The sequence below is a fragment of the Melampsora larici-populina genome (genome assembly GCF_000204055.1).
Source record: "Melampsora larici-populina 98AG31 unplaced genomic scaffold MELLAscaffold_12, whole genome shotgun sequence".
Lineage (NCBI taxonomy): Eukaryota > Fungi > Basidiomycota > Pucciniomycetes > Pucciniales > Melampsoraceae > Melampsora > Melampsora laricis-populina.
In genome coordinates this window covers 1,651,698-1,678,298 of record NW_006768776.1, presented here as the reverse complement: position 1 = coordinate 1,678,298, position 26,601 = coordinate 1,651,698, and the positions used below count along the sequence as shown (strand labels likewise).

Here is a 26,601-nt window from a genome sequence, read left to right as displayed (position 1 = left end):
ATCGACATATCGAGTGGGAGATGCTCTACTTTGAACATATAATCTAGCTGCTTTTGTATATATATTGCTCGCTTTAAATCTTTTGTTTATATGTTGCTCCCTTTAATGCATGAACAAAATGTAAATGTTCATGCTTTAAACCTCCTCATTTGTTTATGGTGAGTATTGCGTGCTCTAATGCTTCCAATATAAAGGCTCATGCGTGACACTCCCTCTGGTATTTCAAGCCTGGTACGTATGCAATTCAATGGTACATCAAGAAATGGAATTGTCGCAACGTACTCTTTGTTTGAATGATCAGGCATTATTGGGAATTCCTATATATAGTTATGCGATGACACTGCGTCTGGTATTTCACGCCTGTTACGTATACAATTATATGGTACGTCGCAAAATAGTAAATTCGCCTATTTGATTGAATGATCAGGCATGCTTGGGCCTTTGTATTTGGGCCTTCGTATATATAGTTATGCAATATGCGATGTGTGTGTACTCTATATATATATGGCTTGCCAGAAAAATTTAACAAGCAGATATTCATACGATAACAAATGTTTGAACAAATCCCTAACAAGTCAACTCATTTTACAAGGTTCAAGTATCATTACTTGAATTCTCAACCATTTGACAAGGTTCAAGTTTTATTACTTGAATCCTCGAGCATCCAGCCCTCAAAATGGCCACACATGATGGTTGCGTCTGTTGCTTAACAAGGTATTGCATACTATTTCATACATGATGTCTTGTCTTATTGCACTTTGTTTTAGAGGATGTCTTTTGAAACAAAGTGCAATAAGTCCACTATACTGCCTTCATGACTTGTATATTTGTTGTCTTGTCTTATTGCACTTTGTTTTAGAGGATGTCTTTTCTTATTGATGGTGACCTGGGTCAACTATACTGCCTTCATGACTTGTATATTTGTATATTTGTGATATGAACTGATCATCATAATATTGGATCTTTGGAGTAAGACATATTATACTCAAAGTATCAGTTCTTCATTCTTGTCTTGTCTAGTTTATTACATTGGACACATGTTATGATAAATGAAAAGATCTACAACCAAAAACTCCTCCGGATTTCTTACCATCAGTGAACTTATAATGGTTGCGTTTGTTGTATAACAAGGTATTTGATACTTCATGTAAATGATATGGTTCCTTATTAATGTTGATATCAAACATTGAAAGTGCAAGTGTGTTGCACAAAGATATCCATTTGATCGAGAATCAATTGAATTACCATCTTAGATACCTACTATGTGAGTCTGAGTCATGGAACAACAAGGGTGACATATTTGTAAATAACTGATATCTTGCTAGTCAATATTCATTGACACTTTGAGTATGACAAACCTAATGACGAGCACCAACAGAGTACTGCGTACATCGGCACGTAAAAGAAGTGAGGACTTTCGCAGAGGCCCTCAGCGGCAGTCAGTGTGCATCGTCCTTGATAAGTCAAGAAAGGCCGAGTCCACGCAAGGCGAACACCCAGCCATCGTAAGTGCAATGTGCTTGAAAAGCTGCTTCCTGTGTGTGCAAGCCACAGCAAGCACCATCTATACCATCTATACTCTGGTTACTGCCTTCATGACTTGTATATTTGTATATTTGTGATATGAACTGATCATCATAATATTGGATCTTTGGAGTAAGACATATTATACTCAAAGTGATAAGAGTCTCAAAACAAATCCGTGTGATAGATAAGAAGCTTATCTAAACTTGAAAAGCATCCAACAGTTATTGGCCACTAGGATTTCTTTCCCTTGACAGTGTCCTTGATATCTATTATTGCCACGCGCGCCTCTAATAATACCAACATGCCTTCAATTATTCTTTTGCTAGATATTACAATATGTCACTCTTCCAAGTGTCCGCACCATAAAATAGGTTGATATTCTCCCTATTAGTAAACCTTTACGAAACTTTGCCAAAGACTTCATTTCATTACTATCAAAGTAATAATAAATAAAATCAAGAAGGACACAATTTTTATAACAAAGATATGAGATAATATCTTGGTATAGAAGGGATATGAAATAAAATCAAGCAGGACACAATAATAATAATTAAAATCCAGAAGGTCACATTTTTTATAACAAAGATATGAGATTGGTATAGAAGGGATATGAATCAACATCAAGAAGGACACATTTTTTATACCAAAGATATGAGATAATAGGTATAGAAGGGATATGAGTGAAAATCAAGAAGGACACAATTTGTATAACAAAATGAGATAATATCAGGGTATAGAAGGGATATGAATTAAAATCCAGAAGGACACAATTGTTATACAAAGATATGAGATATTATAAGGGTATAGAAGGCATATGAATAAGAAAGGAAAATATGATTGTTTACATATTTTCTATGCCATAGCCTTAGTTATAATTGTAAAAACTGTAGACATAATGTATATACATCTAGGTGATGGATATATCTTGGGTCGAAGTAACCCAAAGATATATCCACAATTGAAATTATAAATGCATAAGTTGTCAAGGAAAAATACTTGACAATCAGAAGGGATAAGAATTAAAATCAAGAAGGACACAATGCTCATAAATAACAAAGATATGAGATAATATAACAGTATAGAAGGCATATGAATAAGAAATGAAAATATGATTGTTTACATATTAACCCAAGATATATCCATAATTGAAATTATAAATGCAGGAGTTGTCAAGTAAAATTACTTGACAATCCTTATAGTTATAAGGATCCACAGTTTATATTATACAAACGAGCAGTCTGATACTCTCATGTGGCAGTTGCTACCGCAACTCACCAATAAGTAAAATTACTTGACAATCCTTATAGTTATAAGGATCCACAGTTCATATTATACAAACGAGGAGTCTGATACTCTCATGTGGCAGTTGCTACCGCAACTCACCAATCATGCGTGCAAAAGAGCTTGGAAAGCTCTTTTGTTGTGTTGGAAGGATACTAAGCTTGTACTCAGACATCAAATGTATAGTTGCACAGTTATCATATTTAGCATATTGGCAAGAGTGAAAGATAAAAAATCGTCAAAAGGAAAAGAGCTATAATGTTGAAATATTTATTCTAACAGGATACTAAGCTTGTACTCAGACATCAAATGTATGGTTGCACAGTGATCATATTTAGCATATTGGCAAGAGTGAAAGATAAAAAATCATTAAAACGAAAAGAGCTATAATATTGAAATATTCATTCTAACAAGTGTTCCTCCCGTCTCATTCCTTCCAATTTCTATCCGGCATTTCCAAAATGTCCTCCGCATCCATTAACTTGCGCTCGCAGTTGGAAGTATGATTGTACTGTTTGTCTGTTCCAATCTTTACACTGGCTCTGGCCATCTTGTAAGTGATTTGGGATGAACAACCAAGGCGTGTGTAATGTACTTTCTTGCCTTGCTTGTTCAATGCAATTTTTTCATGAGAAGGTAGAGTATGGTGGAAAGTGGATTTGCCGTTCCATGCAATTTGAACTGCAAACTTACCACCAAATTTGAAGGCCACTCGGTATTCTGGGAAGATAAACCACCCGCCTTCAAGTTCAAAGCCCTCACATTCTGTGACAATCTTACCACTTAGACTATCTATCGGGTACCATATACAGTAAACCTTGCCCTTGTCGTTGTCGGTATGAGGCTTGTTATAAAAATTACCCAGGGTAAATGCGAAGTTGGAGGCGAAGTCGTGCGGCCCTGATGGTTGAAACTTCGAGGTCGCTGTCATTGGAGGGGCTCGAAGTGTGTTGAGTTGCTGGCGAGCTACCTGAAAACCTACATCGCAAAAGTCTTTGAATCTACCGCCAAGACGTGCGCCGAAGCCGGCTAGTTTGTCTAAGAAGGTTCGGTATAACGATCGAGATGAGGCTTTGTTGGGGCGGTAGGGTCCCAGGAGGATGTTACGAGAATATCCAACTGTTTGGCCAAAACAATACATTCTCCCATGAATTAGAGCGCCGTTAGTTGTTATGTTTCGCTTTTGCTTCTTCAAGGTCGGAGCAATTTTCCCAAATGTAACTTTCTTCGTAATAGTTGGCTTGGTAATAGTTCGCTTACGCTTTGTTCTATTCAAGCCAGCATATCTAAACTTTTCTTCTACAGGTAACTTCTTAGATATTACGCCATTATGTCTGTCACTACGCTTACGCTTCCTGGGGATGGTCGTTACATTGTCTTCACGATCAGAAGGAGGAAGGGAAGTTAGAGGAGACGAAGAGCAAAGGTGATTATGTGATATATCCAAAACAGCATTACTGAGAAAACTGTTCTGAGCGTGATTCAGATCATCTTCATTTACTTCGGCATCCGAAGGTGGCAGGGAAGTTAGAGGAGAAGATGGGGGATCGGGATCGTCAGGCATTTGTAGGCTGGTATTGTCTCTATCCATATCGGCATCCGAAGGTGGCAGGGAACTTAGAGGAGAAGATGGCAGATTGGTATCATCAGGCAGTCGTAGGTTGGTACGGTCTGTATCCATCGCAGAGGTTGCTAAAATCAATAACATCATTGAGTCACAGTTTTGAGCAGGGGTTGTTCCATATGATGAATAACTCACTGGCTGGAATCGGGTTAATCAGCAAAGGTGAACTACTAAAAATTGGAGGAGCCAGGGGTTTAGGAGTTGGTAACCTCTTGAAAAGCTTAGTCGACATTAGAACGGTAGAGACATCGTCTTGATGCTCCTGGCGCTTTTCCGGTGTCATTGCTTCCAAATCTTCAAAGGAGTAGGTGAATAATAATTCGTGTGAATCCCTATCCACAAATTGGCCTTTTCCATGGGTTACGATTTTGTAGCAGTTGAAAATTATGTCCATGGTTCGGTCGTAGTCTTCGTAAGGTAGAAGTGGGTCATTGAGCCGGTAGCGGTGGCAATCGTACGTCTTGTTTAAACGGTTAGCTGAGGTAGCAGACTGGTCGGTAGCTTTTGCAGCCATGATTTTCCGACCGGGTTTTGCATGTCGCCTATAGGAAAGCGGACCAAAAGTAAATGTTAATCATCTGGAAACGGTGAATAGAAATCAAGGAAGCATTTTACATACGGTCCTTGTCTTCGCCTGATTTTTGCAGTTTGTAGAGGAGGGTTAGCAGGCACTCCTTCCACGCCCTGTTTGCGATATTCATCCAGTGCTCTTCGCCTGAAAAAAGAATTCAGCAGGTATTTAGAATTGTGAGTGGTAAAATATTGCCCCAATCATGAATGAGACATACACTACTGCACCTTTGCCTGCATTCTGATCTGTGTTGGTAAGTACAGCAAATCTGCAGGAAGGATTAAGCCAACAATCGGTTCTCGGGAATCCATCGGGTGCCAGGTACTCATGTGGTACATGTGCGTACGACTTAGGCGAGGCAAACGGCTTCGGAAGCTGTGAGATTGGTAAGAGCTAAGAGGTATTAGGTTTTTTCACTTGGACTACCTACAAACGGTTGGGTACTTACATCATCATCAGTATATCCCGTTTGCCTCTTCGAGTCTATTACGCTTGCTAGGTCCGATAGATAGGTAACACCAGGTAAGTGGGGGTCGTCACCTTTGGCGTTAGAATCCCTGTTTACGTTCAGGTGCATGACGAGATTAGTCGCAATCTCAACTAAAGTCCCACTTGGTATGTCAAAATAGTACCCTTTGCGACTATCGAATGTGCTCCTCTTATGCGTAGTCCATCCGGGGGCCAAGTCGGTCGTCATTGTATGGTGTCGACTAAGAAGAGTGGGAGCAAAAGGGGGGTCACAAATGAATTCGTTCGTTTTCTCAGCTACGGCTTTGGAAACACTTCTGGAAGCAGGACCATGCAAGCAAGGAGTGGGTTGATGGGGTTGCAGGTTGTACTTCAAGTTTGACAGAGGCTATCGATGACAACCTGCGCAAACCCACTCCATCATGCTAAGAGGTCGCTACTTGAGGTAGAGGGGAAGTGAAAGATAAGAGAATAAAAGTGAAATAAATTTGAAATATCGACCTGACAAACGGAAACGGGAAGGCGTTGTTGGAGATCGATCATATGTAATTGAAAGTTTGAGATAGGATATGGAGGTGTTCCAGCTGTGAGCTTGGTGGGGACTCGTTGAGAACGATATTTGGTCGGGTCAGAATTTTTCAACTTGATTTGAAAAGATCGAGAATAAATATCAACTCAGGTAGATGTCCTTAAGATCGTGTTATGTGTCAGAGCTTAAAACCATGCATATTAAGGCTCAACCCCATGCGTCAATCAACTGTGACATGTAAGCTATACTTTTAAAGTACCGGCGGTCGGTGTCACTGTCAGTGTACATAACGGAATCAGTACAATTACACATGAGTACACTGTCACATGACTAAGGATCGTTTGTCAACCCATATCACACCCCCTTATGTTTTTGGAACTCCAGCATCTAAGCTCTAATCTGACACCACTGCACTGATTGCATGTTTTTGTTGTGTGCAAATTCAAATGTTGGCAGATTTCTTTCAACACCAAAATAGCAAAATAGAGTAAATTAAAAATTTAAACAAAGGAGGGGAATTTATTACAACTCTCCAGGTTTTAACATCACGGATCGGTAGGAATAATTGGCAAATTATTTCAACTAAAAAGTGATTAATGAAACATTTAATGACATTTTCGGATTGAAGGCAGGATTTAAATTTCCAAAACCAAGGGATTTGCAAGAAGAGCGTTTTTTGCAAGGAGGTAAGGGAGAAAACTGTTGGAAGTAGCCGATTTAATCTTATGAAAACATGAGAAGTATCAGCGGGTACTGGTTACGTTCACGTCAAACGGCTAGCAAGAGCAAGTGAGATTAGCTGCTTCTTACTTACTGAAATCTAGACACAAACCGTATAATCAAGGCAAAGTGATATCATCTACTCATTGCCAGCGGTTCTGGTCTCTTCTTCTAGGATTTGCGGGTCCAGAAATGCCAAACTGGAGTCGCACTTGTCGGCTTTGCCATCTTTGGTGGTTATCGGCTCATTGTCTAGCGCTGCTTCTTCAGCAGTTAATGTATGTTTGTTGTTGCGTTTCTTGGTCTTTGAGGTCTTGGTCTTCTCGAGCTTAATAATAGGGGGTTTCAAGTTCAATTTTTTTATGTGTAATTTTTAAAAATTCGGACAAGTTGTTCGTAAAAAAAATCTTTGTAAAACAACGTAATTTTAATTCGGGACACCTAAAAAGGTGTCCCGCTGTAAAAAAATTACGCATATTTTACAACAACGGGCAAGTTGTTGTAGCGTAAAAATACGCAAAAAAATTCAACTTGAAACCCCCTATTAGTGTATCGTTTGTTTTTGATATCTTCAAGCCACGCATCAACTTCATCGTTGGTGAGAGAGCTGGGCCCCTTGGATATCATCTCGTCTGTTACCTGGCTGTTGGAGGTACGGTTGAATGTGAGAGCCACATCTCCTCGGTAAGTCTTCTTTTTAAATGCTTCACCCAAGTTCAAACACTTGGGGTGGGCATCACCTCTGCCCTGAGGCCCCCCTCGAAGGTATGGAACTGCATCTCAACAGTATGATCAGCAACGTTGGGAGTAGTGCAAAAGCATGCAGAAGCAGAAACTTACCGATCAGATCGTTGAGGGACTTTGCTAGCTCGGATCGCTTTGCGGTTTGTCGGGCGGCAGATTCTGTTTGCGGCTTGGGTTCTTTAGGCTGCGCGCGGAGATGTCGAGGGGCCTTGGTAGATTCAAAGGTGAAGTACTCCAGAAGGTGTTTTTTCTGCTGTAGGGCAACCCATCGCTCACATGAGGTATGTTCCTCCTGGAAGAGCGCACGCGCGGTGGAGGTAGCCGGGTTCCAGCACGCAATAATCAAGTGAAATTGTAAGTTGAAATGATGCATTAGTACGTTTAGCTGGAAGGACGAAACAAGGTTAGTATGTTAGTATGTGAAAGTTAGCAGAGAAGTATGAATAACTTACCTGACGTACCACCCTACTGATTTCAAGCTTCATTAGGTGCTCGGTTGTCCGGTTGGTTGTTTTGCTACTGTGTCTCCAGAGTTGTCCCTGGTGGAGGTCTCGTGATACTTTCTGCTTATCAACTAAGCGTTCGAAAACAGGTACATATGTTTCCAGTTCTTCCGGGGTAAGCGGTTCAAGACCAGAAGTGCAGGCATTGGTAGGTGCTTCTTGAACAGCAACAGATGAAGGGATCCCAAGCGGTGTTTTGGTAAGTGCATAGGCCTCACTGGTCGCTACGCAGAGGCGCTCAAAGAGCCGGGGAGTGAAGACTTCCTGCTCTTCATCGACATATGTTGACCACGTTGAACCTACGATCTCATTGCGTTCACGAAAGCCCTGGGAAACACCCTTGGGTGGCACTACATTGGTTAGGGAATGAATGTTAGCTTTGTCATCCGTACATCAAATGATATCTTGTCTTCTCTTACTTTTAGTTGAAGTGGCTACTTTACTGTAAGTTTGATAGTTGTTATACATGTTTGGTTCGCGCGCTAACGGTCCTTCTAATCTGGTGAGGTATGAAGAGTAGGATCAGTTTCTTGAAAAAGCATCGCAGGATAATAGGACGAAATAGCATACTTACAGAGCTTCATCGAGCACTCTTCTGCTGACCTTCAAGGCAATGCAGAGCATTGTTTTGTGTGTCTTGTATGCTGCTTGAAGGGATTGTGCCTCGAACAGGCCGTTGCCTGACAACCGGTTGTTTTTGGGGAGTTTGAGGTTGCCGAGGTACTTTTCAGCACGCGCTAATCCCCATTCATTGCCCAATTCACGATAGTTTGAGAGGTTGGGGGTTAGCTCGGATTTGGTATCGGTGGGTTCGTGTGCGGCGTGAATTATTTCACTATCATGAGCTTCGTCGTCATCTGCTTCAAAATCTTCGTCGTCTTCGTAGCGTGCTCGCTTGTTGGTGCGCTTCGCTTCGGCTGGTTGAGTCAGACGTCTAGCGAGTCGTTGTTGCTTTACGGTGGTGGTGGGAGTCGGCAAGGCTCGGATCTCAGATGGGCGAGGTGGTGGTCGTGAAGTTTTCTCCTTTTGGGCACGGCCGGATCACATCTTTGTGGATGGTGTGCTGGATGGGGATGATTGGATGAAAGGTCATATTAGTTAAGATAAAGAAATTCGATACGGGAGAGAACGCTAGGATCGAGATTGGACTGGGAAGTTGGGAAAAGGGGGTATTAGGATTGGCTTTACACGGGTGAGACCTTGGAAGACTTTGCACTGCAATCGCTGAGGTCCTTAAGATGATGGCTTATAAATGGCAATGAGGTAAGGGATAAAAAGTGGTGATAGGGTCGTTGTTGGGGTGATTGCTCTGAGTAAGAGCTTAGAGTGATATGATCTTTGTTAGGTTGTTGTATTGATCTAGGTTATAGATTTTGATATGTAGTAGAGTAAGAGTATTGACTTGGGTAGTAAGATGCCGGATGAAGTAGTGATATTTTGAGTTTACTAGTAAGATACGTTGCGTAAGTAGTGAGATTTTTACTACAGTGGTAAGATGTTGACTTGGGTAGTAAGAATATGATTTGAGGTGGTGAGAAGTGACTTGAAGTGGTAAGATTTTGGCTCTTTTGGCTAAAGTGGTAAGATTTGTTGGCTTAGGTAGTAATTCTGTTGCTTGAGTAGTAATAATATGTGTTTGGGTAGTGAGATAGGTGTATGATGCGTGTGGGGGGCAAGGCCCCCCCTTATGAGTAGTAAGAATATGATTTGAGGTGGTGAGAAGTGACTTGAAGTGGTAAGATTTTGGCACTTTTGGCTGAAGTGGTAAGATTTGTTGGCTTAGGTAGTAATTTTGTTGCTTGAGTAGTAAGAGCACCCACTATGGTTGCGTTAACTCGGTGATTTAGCGTTACCCTAACGCTAAAATACCAACAGGTCCACTATGGACCTGTTTTAGACCTGCGGTCCGTACGGCTGCGTCAAGTCTTGCACTTCGTGTGTTCAGATTTACGCAAGCCTACGACTTGATTTATTGTAGGAACTAGGGAAAGCAGACGATAAATCATCCCATAGTGGATTTCACGCGGTTACCAACTTTGGTAAAACACGCATGATCAAACTTCGCGCTCAGGAACGCAAACTTTACGATAAAACACTCCCCCCATAGTGGGTGCTCTAATAATATGTGTTTGGGTAGTGAGATAGGTGTATGATGCGTGTGGGGGGCAAGGCCCCCCCCTTATGAAAGGGGACTTAGAAATATATTTATTTCAGCTTAGAATCAACTTTCTTTCTAAGAAATTCTAAAGGGGCTTTTTCCAATGACATAGGATGATACAGGTGTCAGTATCATCCAATAGACTTGGTGCTTTACAGTACACACAGGTGTTTAACATTGATCAGAAGATTTATTGTATTACAGCTGATAATGCATCAACAAATGGAGCGATGGCACGAGAAGTCACAGTCAAGATTGAAGCTTTCAAAAAGGACCAACACTTACTAAGATGTGTAGCGCATGTCATTACCTTAGTCGCTTGCGCTGGTTTGGCACCTTTTTCCAAAGTACCTTGGCAAGACATCTTCAGTCAACTTAGCTGATTTACTTGAAGACAATGGATTTGATCAGGTTGATACTCCTGGAGCCCTAACTTTTCTCATGGCATTCATCACCGCTGTGATGAAAACTCCAAGCTGTAGAAAATCTTTTGAGAATCTTGTGGAGTCTGAACTTGGTTTCCGTCTTGGACTTATCCAAAACATCAAAACTCAATGGAATTTGGATCTCATGGCTCTCAAAAGAGCACTTCAACTCAAGGATGTTATCAATCCTAAATGCTCAAGGGACTCCTCAATGACCAAGTTTTCTCTCACCCCTTCCAAGTGGGAAATCATTGCCTGCCTTACTCAATTTCTCAAGCCCTTTGAAAAAGCCACCAATATGCTTTCTCAATCAACTTATACGAGTCTTGATGCTGTCTTACCAGTTTATGAGTGGCTTGAATGTCAACTTGACAAGGTGAAGTTGAGATGACAAATTTTCAGGTCTTATTTCATGTTGCCAATATCTTGTATCTTTTCAAGGCTTTGGATTCTTTCAAAAACCATTCCATTCAACTCGCCATTTCTCAAATGAAGAAAAAGCTTGTCACTTATTTTAACAACATGATTGCTAAGCCAGTCTATCTCTGTGCATGTCAGCCCTGAGTACACATACATGTACCCAAAACTAACTTGTAACATTAAAAACATTATGTATAAAATTGATTACATGTACATACTGAGCTTAGACGGTACGTAGCATGTAGTACAATGTACCAAAACACTTATTACATATACATGTACACTTAAAACAACATGTAATATGTAATAAAACACCAAGTACACCTCATAACTCAGTGTCAAGAGTTAAAATGCTTATATTACATATTACATATAACATGTATATGTAATCAAACACTGTTAATAATAATCATTAACACATAGTAATGATTAGCCCTGAACCAATGTAGTGATAATAACAAATATCACTACAGTTAGGTTTAGAGAGGAGACTATATAAACCCCTCCTCTCTCAGCCTTCAGATGATCTCCCAAGCAATTTATTACACACATCTTTTAAAGAACCCTTTAAAGTTCAATTGAAGTACACAATCAAAAGTCTTATAATAATAAGACTGGTGATCCACTTCATATCTTTAAAGCAGCTTCCTGACTAAAAGATAAAGTAATCTCTTTCTTCCCCTTTCTGGATCCTCTACTTTCCCTAAGTAGAACATTTCTAGGTTAGTGACCTTCCAATTAACTTCAAGGTTCGTTACCTCTTGAACAACTACAGGTTAGTGACCTATATCAACTCACAGGTTGGTGTACCTTCTGAACAACCGTAGGTTAGTGACCTATATCAACTCTCAGGTTGGTGTACCTTCTGAATAACGATAAGTTGGTGACTTTGTAACAACCAGACTAGTGACTCTATACCTCACTCTTCAATCAGTCATTTTGAAGATTGAAGGAAAGCCCTGGATCCAGCTTTCATATTCCTTATAATTATAATCTCCTCTTCAGGAGTCATTTAACTGTAGCCTGTCTGGATTTACCCAAACAGGCCAGTCCTCTTCTCCTGCCCTGCTTTTCTTCCCTATAATCTTATTACAATTACCTTATATTGAAATATACATATAATTATTTAAGATTACCAACTACCCTGACCACCTTTAGTGAGCATTGAGTATCCTTTTGAATACCCAACCCTCACAGTGCACATGTACTTGAACCTCAAAGCAAGGACAAGGAGCTTTCCTCACTCTTCAACAAGCCAGTATTTACAATCAATCAGATTTGCAAGACCTCTTCTTAAAGGAGGCTTGCCAATTCATTTTAGATGATGATGTTGTAGAGGATACATTAGATCTAATCAATCAGCCTGTTGAAGACGGACCTCAATCTTTCTTACTGGCACCCAAAAAGCGCTCATTGGCCAATGAACTTATAAGTTATCTAGCAGAACCTTGCAAGCCCGGATCTTGTAAACCTTTGGATTATTGGCAACGTAATGAATTAACTTATCCCTCTCTTGCAAACCTGGCTCAAATCTTTCTTTCAGTCCCAGCAAGTAGTACTCCTTCAGAATGGGCCTTTTCAGCAGGGGGGCGTATTTTAACCAAACGTTGCCATGGTCTCAAACCAGATACTTTTGAAGCTCTTGTATGTCCCAAGACTTTGAACAAGGTATTATCAATGGTTCCTCTATGAGTCTATCTATTTCATCTTTACAGATTTCCAGTTTTTTTTTATTTAAACTTCTAACTTCCAACCAAATATACACATATGGTTGTCTTTTGAAACAAAAAAACATGTATTGTAGGCGCTTGAAATAAACATAAAGTATCTGATTTGGCCAAACTTCCCCTGTGCCTACATTATGTGGGTCAGACCGGTTTGACCCGGTTTTGCTCATGCCCACACCGAGATCAGGCTGACCTGGTCCTGAAGCCGGGAGCAACCCGTTTTTTTTGGGCCGGATTGCTGCATTACCCACCACCCTCTTCTTACTTAGATGTTGGCTTAAGTTCTGGGCTTAAAGTTATCAATTTCTCTCACTACAGAAGCAGGCAGCTGTTCCACTCCAGTGGGACTGTCCAGCATCAGATTGAGCCACCACCCACAGTGAGCTCCTTTTATAGCATTTTTCATGATATCTCTCTCCTTGTGTTGAGAGGAAAACACAATTCAGGCCTCAGCCCTTGCCACCTGAGCCTAAACCAATTCCTATGTCATAACAAATTTATAATGAAATCCTACTTAATTCTGCTTTCCCCAGTGGCATAGGGCTCCTGATTCCCTTGCACCTCTTGCATTATCCTTGACATCCAGGGTGCAACAGGTGCAACACACAGTCCCCTACCTGAATGGCAATGTAACATATACTGAGTTTTGGTCTTAAACCTATGACAATAAACTGCATATGTAGAAAGAAACTTATAAGGATCAATCCATTTTTCTCAAGAAAACAAAGACCCAAAGCTGAAGTTGAATGAAATCAAACAAACCAAACCTTCAAAAGAAACCAGCCCTCAAAACCTTTGTGACACAAGTACATCTTTTCACCAAATTAACAATCCTTTTGTCTACATGTTCAAAATGAGCAAGTGAAGAAACTTGATACATGCCAAAACAAGTTCTCTATGTAAGTACCTGCCAAGTCTTGTGTGGTAATGACATACACATGCTTGCCAAAGTTATCTCCTGAACCAAACAAACCCAAACCCATCCCACATTCATTCAAAAAAACCCAATAAGTCATCCAAATCTTATTAATTTACCCCAAATCTATATATAAAAAACTTTAAACAAAATCATTTCTTTTGCTATTAAGATCAATAATAATCAAAAAAAATTAAAAAGGTATTCAAAACGAAACAAAAAAAATGACAAATTAACAAAAACTTTCTAAAACATCTCTTTCAGAAAATCACAAAACCAAACACAACAAAAAAAAACGTTTTACAAAACCAAAACGAGATCAATTAAAGATTTCAAATCTACTAAAAAAATAAACTTTAAAAAAAACAAATCACAAATTCATAAACATAAACCATGCGCACATGACACAGAGAAATTTCCAACACAAACCAAACACACACACATACTTCTTTTTTCATAACAAGTTCGTCAATTGATCCATAAACCAAACCAAAAAAAAAGATTCAAAATAAATCCAAAAACCAACTTATAAAATTATGATCTACCTTGAAAAAAAAATTTAAAAAGATTGATAGATAGATATATATTATCACACAACGAAAAAGCAAAAAAAAAATCCGCACTGATTTTCTTCAAGTTTTACAAATCAATCCTAAATTAACGTCTGTAGTATTTGAAGGATACTGTAACAAAAAGAAAAAAAATCATTTCTTAAACTTCTGATTTAATACTGTAAGAAAAGAACCAGATCATCACTTACGAAATAAAATGCTACGGCCTATTGAACATAAATTAACATGTAAGTGTCATCCAAATAAACTTGATTCAACGTAAAGAGAGGAATCATCAACAAAATACTTACAACAATGATATAGACGTTCATTAAAATAAATCCTTCAATCCAATTGGCTCTACCGTCTTGAATGCTACAAACGAATGTTCAAAGAAGATAAGCCAATGATCCGAATTCTTCAAATGGTTTCACTGTAAAACTTACGTATAACTGTAAAAATAGTTAAAGAAAATGTGAGCAGTTGAGATAAATCCAAGGAAGAAGGGAATAAAAAAGTAAGATAGCTTACTTGACAACCAAGACAGCGAGAAATAATGTGATACTCTCTGTTGATTGGAAGGTTCGTAGTTGGTGAATGTGTCACAATCAGCCCGTGTTCAAAAATGCTATGTCACGGCAGTGTATAGGATACTAACCAAAAGGATCGAACAGCACTATAACAAGGAGCGGAAAGGTTTAGCCAATTTGTCGGTTTGCAACAAAACAAGACATACAAAACTTACAAGTCAACGGTTTGTCAAGTATCCAAGCCAATATCACCAACAGCGGTACAACAAATAAAGCAATCTGGATCGATGATCCTACTGCAACACTCATTCTATTGCACACAAATCAATCGTAAGTGACTGAAGAACTGACCAAGAGCCACAGAAACGTACGATAGATCAAGTTTATCTTTCACCGACACGGATACGGCGGTAAGATGTTCAGCTATAGATAAACAAAGTGATATCTCAGTGACCAGGAATAGAAGAAAAGAAAAAGTAAAAGACAAGAAGTAGCCGCACCAGCATTTCCAACAATGGGGAGCAAGATTAACCCAATCCAAGCCTAGAAAGATATACATCGATTATTACATGCAGAGATGTGGAGAAAGAGAGAATACTGACTTCAGAAATCGCACCAGTCTTGGTGATACCATTAATACTATCCACAAGCCACTCAGAGGTCACCCCAACCAAAACAGTAGAGAGAGCCAAGATAAGGACAGCCGAAACAAAATTGAGAGTAGGGACCTCTTCTTCTTCTTCTTCTTCCTCATGTCCTTCTCCAGCCTCATCAGGTGTAACGGAGACATGAGGAGTACGAGTTCGAACTGATCTTGCTTGTCGCATGATTCGATGACCTCCAAAGGTAGGATGTCCATCTGGAGTTTCGGATGAACTGGGTGTCTCGGAATAGAGATGTGGGTGTGTCCAAAGTTGAAAGACAAGATAGGCACCTAAAAGGAGATGTTCAAAAGTAGTTATAATTGAGCGCTTATTGCTTGAAAGTGTCTTTAAAGGTCTGAATGAGATCAATTGTAAAATACATACCATAAATGACGAGTAAGATCACTGCGATTCCTCTGCTCATCTTTAGCACATCTGGACCTTCAACACTATCACCCAAGTTACTAAAAGCCGCGTGGAATCCAGCAGGAATAAGGATAGCAATGACGCTCATGATGAGAAGTGAGGAATTGAGTTGAGCAGCAGTGATGGAGAAGGCTTGTTCGGAGAATCGGATACCACTATTAAAAGATATTGCAAATGAGTCTTCTTGAGCATGTGAAGAAAATATAAGAGCGATGTAGTTACCCGGCAAAGAAACACATTCCGAGTACAAGGAGCAGATTACTGTGATGAAAAAAAATCAAGAATTAGTAGCCATTCCAAAGCAGCGGACAGAATCATAAGAGGATCCTCAAACCTAAGAATTGAACCAAGGAGTGAAGACTGAACCACAACGAGCTGACACTTTACAAGTGCGAGGATGGCAACAATCAATTCGACCTAAAAATTGATTTAAAGAAATCGGTCAGGATGCGTTTTCATCATAAGATTGTACAATATACGAACCGCGTTTCCAAGAGTCGCGTTAAGAAGACCACCAAGAGTTTGACTAAAAATGTACATGAAGGTATCAATTTCTGGATTACTGAATAAGACTAATTATGAAAAAGTCTGACCCGACCCTAAGAGCGATTTCTTCAGTACCAAAACCAAGTAATTTAGCTAAAGGAATGATGGCAAGCATCGAAGTGATAAATATCGCAACGTCCGCATTAGGGGTAGCAAAATGAAGAGCCCATGAGATGGGAATAAAGACGAGAAGAACGTTGAGCCCTATAGATGGAAAAAAAAATGTTAGTGAATGAAATGATCAAGTAAAAAAGTGAAAATGAAAGAAATGAACTGACAAGAAGACCGAACGATAGCATTGATAGATTCTTTATAAGTAGGATTATGATTCGACAGTTTCTTTTCAGGTTTAAGTAAAGAAGCCCAAGTTTGTTTTCGTTTGAGAGTAGGTTTATTGAGATCCAGATTAGAGGTTGATTGATTAGTTGGTTGAATTGAACTTGGAGGAAATGAAGTATTATGAAGTTGATGAGAAGAATCGATAGGAGAGATCACATGCTCCTCATCTTTGAGGTTGTGATGAGAAGTTGAAGAATTGAGTTTTTCATCTGGTTGATCTGAGAATGCTATTGTGTTTTGATGTTGTTCAGAAGTTGGACTATGATGTTCATCGAGAGGTGATTGAGCCATGGTTTGTGTGTTGATAGGTTGGATATAGTTTGTAATAGTGATATCGAAAGGAATGGTAAAGTGATGAAGTTGAATGTTCTTAAAGAAAGGTCAACAGTGAGGCGGTGTTCACAGTGGGAAGAAGGGTTCAGGTCAGCTCAGCTCAGCTTCAATCAGGTCAGACTCACAGGCAAGGTGATCATTCATCATCTATCTCATTCTCAACTTACATACAGTTTACATAACCCTACATTGACATTCTATCTCTTTCATTCTCACTGCGAACTTCAATTCAACTCATTCACTTCAAACACTTCACCACATTCACCTCACTCAATCTTCACCCTACAACCAAAGCATGTAGGGACGAGGGCAGCTACCCAAACACAACTGTTTGAGATTCGGGGGCTCAAAAAAACTGTTCAAGATTTACTCCTGAGTGATCGTGAGCATGAACATCAATTGAATGATTAAAAAAAGCAAATCTGACGACTAATATAAAATAATGACCATAATGGCGTCAACAAGAATAGTGTCATTTGATCAGTTCAAAAGGAATGATTGATCTTGACTTGATTGAGTTTGTCATTCTGGAATCTGGGTTGACTGCCAAATCGATTTGCAAGAGTGATCAAAACATGAATCAAGTTGTTTGAAACTGTTTGGGGTTTTTGAGCCAACCATCATCTCGGATGGTCAAGGTTGTTGACAAAAAAAAACCAATTGCAAAAAAAAACATAACGAGCTGCGCCACATCATCATCAGCTTCAGCCTTCAACCTCCACACTTTTAAACACTCAGTTCAACAAAAACAACAGCAATGTTGATGCATACTTTCACCAGTTGCTAGAAATCTTAGAAATTCATCTCATGAACCAAATAGTCACCCCCTAAGTTCATCTCATATCATTTCACTCAGACTTTTTACCCATCAGGTATCATTCTGGTTCAGGGTAGGGCTGCAACCCGGCCTAGAACTTTCAGGGCCGGCTCCGGGGCGCCGGCCGGCCTCGGTGAAGCCCGAAGGTCTTTCAAAATGGATCAGGGCCAGGCAGGGCACGCCCTGAATCTGACGCCTAGGGGCCAGGGGCTGTTTTTAGCCACAAAGAAGCACAAAAACCACTCAAAGAGTCATTATTTCATTTGACAAAATTGTAAAAGAGTGACTTACTGTGGGATTTTTTGAAGGGAAATGGTCAGGGGCCCCGGTGCCCGACCCGCCTGAGGCACCCTCAGGGCGCGCTTGTGATCATCAGCACGGGAGATCAGAGGTCGCGGCCACCAGGAGAGCCGTGACTGTCAGGCCCTGACACTGACACTGACTGTCAGCAACGCAGCCACAGATACGGTACTAGTGCCGTACCTGTGGATACCGGTATCGTACCTGACAAGGAGGTACCGAGCGCCGCGATATCTGGTACCGTGCCTGATTTCAGGTACAGTATTGAGTACCGTACCTGAAGGATGGGCACAACTATTGGCTCAAAGCCCAGTACCGTCGCTATTTAGGGGTGTAGGTACGGTACTATACCGGTACCTAGAGGCAGCAGAGCGGTACGGTACAGTGCCGTACCGATTCAGGTACTACCACGTACCGTCGCTAGTACCTTGGGATAAAGCGCACAAAAAAATCTATTTTGAAATAAAAGGAAGCATTGGAGTACCACAGAGAGAAAACATTCTTGAAAGAGAGTGAGTAGAAACATAGAGGACATCATTGAACTATAGAAAGATTAAGAATGGAGAAGAGAAGAATACTATTAAGAAAAGTAAGTGAAAACGGATAACAAAAGCCACCTGGCCATGTACTCAACCACGTCGCTTACGAGCTTTCGCGTCATTGGTCAAACATTGACTCATAGCTTCGCTGGCAGATGAAAACTTGCCTTTCATCTGCACTCCTTCAACTGACCACATACGTCCAGATACCAAGGGTTCAATTGGTCGTGGCAAGAGTGAACTGCGGTCAGCGGAGCAAACATCCGCTGCCGACGAAAAGGTTCTTTCGACTGGGCACGATGTGGCACTGATTGCCAAATAATCGTGTGCAAGGCGAGCAAGAATGGGATATTTCCCTTCGTTTACCTGTTAAAGAGGTAACAAGTCAATATTTTGTATCGTGATGATACCGGTAAAAAATATAAATTAAGTAGAAGATACTCACTTTCCACCAACCCAAAGCTAGGTGAGGATTGTCCGCCACCTCAGCTGAAGGCTCCTCAGCCATCTCCAAGTATGATCGCAATTCATTTGCGGTGTTGCGTCGATTAAGTTCTTTGTGGTGGCGAAACTCTTCATCCTCGGCCAATAGACTGTTACCATGCCCTGGTGTTTTGGCTGTAGACTTCGCATTTGATGAATGAGGGACACTGGACTCGACTTCCAACTTCTTGCGTGCATATTGTGCTTCTATCAAGTATTTTGCTGTAAGCGTCTCCGATGAATTAGCGCCAAAAGCGAATTCAAAGTAGTCCATTCGAAGACTGGGATGCAAGATTGTCGCGAGGTTGAGTGTGTTAGACGAGGTAGCTTCCTTGAGATACGCCTCGACACGCACGAGCATGGCGTGGTACATGGGAAACAGTGGCTCGGCGCGAGATTTGGTCTTGTCGATCTTTGCTTGAATCTGCTTCTTCAGTTTTACATACTCACGGATGACAAGAGAGGCCGTTGGTCCATCCTGTTCAAAGAACTTGGTTAGATTTTCGAAATCCTAAAGTAGATGAATCAACATAAGCATAGAGTCAATTGGCGTGCACATTCAAATTCTATAGGAATTGAAACTCACCTCAAGGATCTCCATAAGATCTCGTACTTGTCGCCATTCGTCCGGTGTAATCATCACTTTATTGAAAATCCCTCGGGGACGGTGGATGTCAGGAGGTAGAGGGGTTTCTCCAGGTCAGGCTTGGTTTGCATGACGTGGTGGGTCCATCTGGTCCTCTTTGAGGATCTGATCGATCACCTATGTTCAAATAATGGTCAATATAAGTTATTAAAAATACTGACCTCGCGTGCATTGTACAGCCTCCGCCAACATTGGAGCTTGATGTTCCACCGGATTCCATACCCAGGAATCGGACGTGGAAGCTTCTTCTTGAGCATTGCTAGACATACAGCATCAAATAGGCCACACATGACCGCTGAGCCTCCGATTTTCCGACCTATGACATCAAGCTATCATAATTATTTTGATTAAATGTCAATGATGGTTAAAATTGAAATGAAAAAGATAGGAAGGATGGAAGGAAATTGTACTAACCTTGTCATCAGGTTGTGCACCGCGTTTGCTTCGTTACGATCAGTTGCTGCAGTTTCGATGTCTTCGGATGTGATATCTGGCTCTGGATGAGGCCCGTCCTTGAGTTTGTACCATCCTGGGGTATCTTGGGCTTGAGATGACTTAAGGTCATTATCATCAACCTCTGCAGCCGAGCCGACTTCTTCTAAATCGTCAGAAGTGCCTTCCTCGCCTTCCTTGTCCTCGTTCTCTTCGGGAATTGATTGCAACGTAGTATTCGGAATGGGGAAATCGCCTAACATTGATGATTTGACTAGGGGTGGCGGGGGTGCTTGAATTCCAAGTGATTGCAAACCGGCGTTTACCATCAGAGCCAACTTATGGCAAACACAGCGAACCCGATCGGTCTGGTGATCCCAGACAAAGTCTTCATTGCGATCTTGACTATACTTAGTAAGTCGAACTTGCATTGCTTCGGCCAAGGTGTTGTTATTGCTACCGGAATCGTGAGTCTGTGCCAAAATGTGGCTATAACAAAGGACAGACAGAAAATTAGTATAAGGGAAGGACAATATTTAAAAATCCTATTTGAAATGAAAAAAACATCAGATTACTTATCTTATGATGAATTCCATGCTTCGTGAGGATGTTGATTAGAGGCTCGGCCAGCCAATCCCCCTTGTGATGCCAAGCGATAAGCTTCAGACACAGATGCCTCGTGACAAACTTCCAGTCTTCGGTGATAAACGTCACTGTAGCTCCAATGAAACCATATCTATTACCTTTGGTTGTCCACACATTGTGGATCATTCCAAATTTGCTGGTAAGAGACTAAGGTCAAATGAAAAAAACGACAATAAGAAAAATACAATGGATAGAATATGAAAACATATATGCAAGAGACTTACTTTGAGTTCCTCAAAAACCACTGACCGCATCTCCATATAAGCCTCGTGAGCAAACTTGGCAACCCACCTTCGACCAAACAAGTGAGCGTTGGGGTTGGCATACTGGAAAGCCGCCCGTAGATAGGGGTCTTTGATCCGACGCCATGGTTGTGCCGTCCTAATGACCCACATGCCCAACATCTGGTTAAGGGTTTTGTTGTCGAATTTGGGGATGGAATGGGTGAAAGCTGTGATTGATGTTTGTCCAGCTGGAGGTTTCGAATCCATCTTTCGCTTTTCGGCGACGGTGGGAGGAAGGTTGCATCCTGATGCGATTGCAGGGTCCCTGTTGCTGCATCCTGGTCGGCCAGTCTTGGTAGGCTGCTTGGAACCGTCGCGATGGGCCCACAGGCTAGACGTCCCACCAACACTACGAACCCCTTTACCGCAAGCCTTGCAAGGAAAGGTACCACGTACACCCGGTTTCTAAGAGCAATGATACAGAGTCAGAAGATTGATACAGAGAGGAATGAGGAAATAACAAAATAAAACAAGATACTTACGTCTTTGGGACCCACTATTGGATTTTCGAAATAATCCTTGAGAGGATCATATCAATCATCCTCCACCTCTTCATCTTCTTCTTCTTGTTTACCAGCAACCTTGCTATTCTCGTCGTCTGAGTCTTGCGTAAGGTTAACTTGGAGTTTAACTTGACTGTTTGATGATTCGACATTGGAGACCTCTGCCTTTTGTTTTGAAGTTTTGGAGCTTTTGCGTTTGTTCTTATCAGGTTTCTGGGAGCTTTTCTTGCGCCTCGTGATGACCGGTTGAATGATGACCGGTTGATCGTCTTCAGAGCTTGAAGTTTCTTCTTCTTCTGCTGGAGAGTGCCTTCGGCGTTTGGTAGAGAATCAATGAGCTGAGGCGACTGATGCTTCAGATTCAGACTGCTGATCGTGCTGATCTTCATCACGGTCTCGACGTTTGATTGAACGGCGTGAGTCTAGCGGAGTGCGGATCATCTGAGGTGGATTTCTGGCAGGCGAAAATCGAGTGCTGCGTCGGTTAGAGGATGAGGACATATTGATGGAATTGGTAGAGATGGATTCAACAAGGCTAAGTAGATATCGGTAGAGAAGGAAGATGGCTCGAAAGATTTCAAGTTGATGTAGATAGAAGAGTAGGAATCTGTACGTGGAGGGATGAGAATTGGTGGAAAAAGATAAGACAAGTCGTCGGCAATCGGGATTAAGAAACTTATAAATTGAAAGAAAATGAAAGATTAGAGACGTACAGCTTGGAAAGTGCAGCAAGGGGCTGCACATTTAGATGTTCCACCCACTGCGCGCGAGGAGTGGCCATTTTTGTTGTGGTTGGATCTAGACTGCACAAGTAACCATGATTCAGTGCGAAATTTATACCAAAGAAGACAAAGAGGTTGAGAAAACTTACTTATATGACCAGATCGGGAGAGTTCCAGTGAGTGGAGTGCTAGTTTGATGGCATTGGCGGTGTGTTTCAGTGGAATACGATTGGAATGGGGTCGAGGGTTACCAAGGGGCAAGGGTTGTCCCCTTGCTGCTCTAGGTACCCTAAAAAACAAGGTACAGTACCAAATATCCCGGTACTAACTTAGTGCAGTATCTGGTACCGCACCCGGCCTTCCGGTACGACACCGGGTACCGTACCCGGTACGACACCGGGTACCGTACCCCTCCAGTACCGTAGTCAGCGCTCAGATCCAGTACCGTAGTCAGCGCTCAGATACGGTACTGACAGTACGGTACAATACCGGTACTAGCAACACCCAAACCCCGCCGCAGCGCAGCGGAATTTGGGTCCACGGGGGCAGAGGTGTGATTGACCCCAGTTTTAAGGGGACCTCACCGCAGCGCTGCCGCAGTGGGAAAAAATCTCAAGGGGACCGCGGCGCGCTTGAGACCATCGCAGCGCGCCACAGACTGGGTTTTTTTCACTAAATTCAAAAAAATGAAATTACCACCAAAAAAAATCCAAGCTTGCGAAGATTCAATGTACAACCATAATCACTGCTTCTAATCTACAATTACAATCTCTTTCTTCTTTTTTTTTAGCCTCACCCTCTAAATATTTTCCAATATACTTAATAGCATCTCCGTATTCACCTCCTGGGTCTACATCATCTTTGATCCATTCACGTGAGCAAACCAACCTACTAATTGTGGGTGGAATGAGCCCACCACGATCCTGTGAGCAAATGTCAGATGCACTCGAAAAGACCCTCTCTGCCGCGCAAGAAGTGCCTGAAACAGCGAGGTAATCTCGTGCCATTGTAGCAAGTACGGGAAATACTACTGAATTTGCCTGTAATGTTATATAGATGTCAGTTCAAATCACATCCTGAGCAATATGGAAATGTTAAACTTGTAATCACATTCCACCAATCAAGTGGGGTCTTACTTTTGTCATACTCGCGCTGGCCCATCAAGTAGGACTCAAGTTCAGCTTCCCGCGCCATTTGAACTGGATTGACGTTAGAGCTAGCTGTAAAGTCATTGAAGCCGTCATCGTCGTCGTCTTCTACTGGCTGAGTGTTGTCATTGGCTGGTGGAGGGTCTTCAGTGTTTCGTTTAGCATCCTCCAAAGCTGAAGCAAATGCTTGGTTAATCAAGGTGTTCACACGCTCTTTGTGTTCCGGATAACATTTCTGAAAAAAAGCTAGTCGATAACGGGGATGCATGACTGTTGCCAATACCAAGGCATCACATTCAAGAGCTTCGTCGATGTATATGTTGAGCTGGTCTAACATGACACCAATCATGTCCTTCGCGGCTTCAATTTGGTTTTTTTGCGAGCTTCGTTGAGCGAGTTATTGATCCGGTTATATTCTACAAGGACCATAGCTCCTGAGGGAAAGTCTCCCTCCATGCGCTTGGTACCTGTGCAGAAAGTCTATGAAATGATGAAATAAAATTTGATCAAAAACAAGTAAAAATGTGATTATGGGCAATATGTTCACTCACTGCTAGTATTTCATTGAGAGCTTCAATTGCTTCCCATTCTTCGGCATTTATTAATATCCCTTTGAAGTATTTTAAGCCTTTGCGATCGGTGGCTAGCATCTTGTTTACTATCTATGAGGTTTTGAAAGCCATGAGCATCAAAAGATGAAAGGTATCATGCAATGAAAGTAAACCAACCTCTTGTGCAGCACACATTCGATTTTGGGAGTCGTAGATAACGTTCCAACGAATGCCATACCCTGCAATGGGGGTCCGGTGATCTAATCCTGCTTCCTTGCAAAGCCCTTTAAACTCTTGACGACGAGAATGAGACCCTGCAATCTTCTTGCTGACGGTATCCACCTGATTGAAAGCATTCATATCAGTAAGTGTTGATTGACTCAGCTTGAGATGCACTTGCAAAAAGCTGACCTTATGAACAGCGGTAGCAAAGATGTTGCCAGCATCTGTTTCCGTCACTCTTTGAGCATTAGAAGTCAGTTCTTCATCGTCTTCATCTTGAGGACCTTGATCGCCTTCGTCCAAAGGATCTTCAACATCTGAATTGGCTGAGTCAACATCCACTTGGATAGCTTCATTGTTCAGCTGGAAGGTCGGGATTGGAACTGCTAGATTTGGTTCAGTGCTTGGTTTGACATGTCCCGATTGGATTGATAATGATTTCAATCCAGCCTTCACCACCAAGGCTAACTTATGACAATAGCATCGAGCGTGCATTTGACATGCATTCCAGAACACTGGCTTTTCTGCAGCCGCAAACATGACCGACATCTCGGATGCCATGGTCATGTTGTTCGAGCCAGAATCGGTTGTTTGGCCTAGAACGTGAATGCATAAATACAATTATCAGGTTGGAAGTTAAAGACAATATAAAAAGGGTAAAAGAAGTAAAGATAATAAGACCTATCTTTTGATGTAAGTCGTGACGAATTAAGTATTTAGCAACTGGGCGTGCCAGCAGCGCACCATAATGATTCCACGCAACCATCTTCAGAGTCAGAAAGACTCTGCAGTACTTAAAATCCGCATTGATATAGCAAGCAATCAATGCTATGAAAGCATATCGATTTCCTCGGGTGGTCCATACATCGTGGACTAACCAGATACGGCTGGTGTTAGACTGTGGAATTGATAAAACGGTCAATTTAAAGAACATAAAGTTAAATAAACAAAATTAAACAAAATCAACAAACCTTTATTTTTTTCAAAACCTCTGAGTGAAGGGCCTTGTAAACTTTCTTGGCTGTTTGTGCAGCCCATGTTGGTGATCGCATGTCGGCTGACGGGTTGGCCAACTTGAAAGCGCTTCGCAAGATTGGGTCAGAAAACCGTGCCCAGGCAAGAGCATGTCGCACGATCCAGAGCACAAGAAGCACGTTGAGCATCTGGACCGTGAAAGCAGGCCGATCAAGGAAACCATCCATGAACTTTCCGGCAGGTGTCTGCTTCTTTGCAGCCTTCTGTAATTGCTGATAAGTTTGTGGAAGCTGCATTCCTGACTTGATTGCCTTCTGACGGTTAACACAAGGTTTGCGATGCTCATCCCCATCTCGATGAGCATAGAGGTTGTCGTTCGATTTGATTCCACGGGTAAACCATTGGCCACAAAATTTACATGGGTAATGACGCTTGAATGACCCAGTCTTGAAAATAGATAAACAAAATAGAAAATCAAACAAATAATGTGAAATGAAATAAATCAGTGAGCTTTGAGTCACTAAAAAATACATTCCAGACTCAGGTTTATTCAATTCCACCGAAACCAGTGAGGTTACACACCAGTTGTAAATCCTCACTGGTTCACAAGCTGATCAGACCTCTGCACCAGTCAGAGCTTGATCATCACTTGCTGATGGAATGTAAACTTGAATCTGTCATCGCAAATGTATCAATGAATGAAGTCAAAGAACAAACGAACCTCATTCTTATAATGCTCCGGCTTTCCATAATACTTAAGGAGAAAAATAACGTCCTTCGATTGACCCGGACGTGTTTCAGCATTTTCATCTGAAGATGAGACCTGGTCAACGTCAACCACGTCAGGAACCGACTTGTCCTTTGTGCCCTTGCCCTAGAGAAGATAAAAGTAAAATAACATGAGTGGGGATCTGAGAAGCAGACAGCGCAAAACAGAACAAACTCGCCTTTGAGGTCTTTTGCTTTTTCTTGCTGACACTCGGATCCGGTGTGTCAGACTCATCACCATCTTCTTCACGTGGTCGCTTGTCCTGGAAGTTGAACAGACAAAAGTAAAAGAAAATGAGTGGTGGATATCGCTGAGAACCAAACAGCATGCAAAGATAGAAACTCACATTTGTGGCCTTTCTCTTTTTTTTGGTGAGACTCGGTTCGTTATCGCAACCGTCTTCGCGTGCTCGTTTTTGTGTTGTACCGGAACCAGAGGCAGCAGGTAACTCGTCGGTAGGGCTGTTAGGATGTGATGCATTGGCAGTTTCTCTTGTGATCCTACGGCGTGAATCTGACCCGGTAAACACATAGCCAGGTGATGGTTGTTGTGGAGATCGGTTTCGTAGGTTTCGTACTTCGCG

General features: G+C 41.6%; 3 protein-coding genes across 3 annotated transcripts; all 3 read right to left on the bottom strand.

Moving 5' to 3' along the window:
- Window positions 1–3,235: 3,235 nt before the first annotated feature.
- Window positions 3,236–5,700, bottom strand: MELLADRAFT_85070 (uncharacterized protein; the record flags this gene model as incomplete). Its single annotated transcript, XM_007408382.1, has 6 exons — window positions 3,236–4,185; window positions 4,267–4,479; window positions 4,568–4,974; window positions 5,052–5,147; window positions 5,221–5,369; window positions 5,452–5,700. 6 exons carry the CDS (start codon window positions 5,698–5,700, stop codon window positions 3,236–3,238), a joined length of 2,064 nt encoding a protein of 687 aa, XP_007408444.1.
- A 1,063-nt stretch (window positions 5,701–6,763) lies between these two features.
- On the bottom strand, window positions 6,764–9,060 carry MELLADRAFT_105257 (uncharacterized protein; the record flags this gene model as incomplete). Its single annotated transcript, XM_007408381.1, has 7 exons — window positions 6,764–6,820; window positions 7,309–7,493; window positions 7,561–7,849; window positions 7,917–8,317; window positions 8,387–8,466; window positions 8,542–8,990; window positions 9,013–9,060. The coding sequence occupies 7 exons, from the start codon at window positions 9,058–9,060 to the stop codon at window positions 6,764–6,766; spliced, it is 1,509 nt and encodes a 502-aa protein (XP_007408443.1).
- Window positions 9,061–14,245: 5,185 nt separating this feature from the next.
- Window positions 14,246–16,940, bottom strand: MELLADRAFT_85068 (uncharacterized protein; the record flags this gene model as incomplete). The annotated part of the gene is made up of 15 exons (XM_007408380.1): window positions 14,246–14,296; window positions 14,374–14,391; window positions 14,476–14,539; window positions 14,696–14,732; window positions 14,823–14,840; window positions 14,910–15,004; window positions 15,066–15,117; window positions 15,195–15,237; window positions 15,297–15,628; window positions 15,723–15,919; window positions 15,987–16,025; window positions 16,099–16,181; window positions 16,248–16,290; window positions 16,358–16,514; window positions 16,589–16,940. The coding sequence occupies 15 exons, from the start codon at window positions 16,938–16,940 to the stop codon at window positions 14,246–14,248; spliced, it is 1,581 nt and encodes a 526-aa protein (XP_007408442.1).
- Window positions 16,941–26,601: the final 9,661 nt, after the last annotated feature.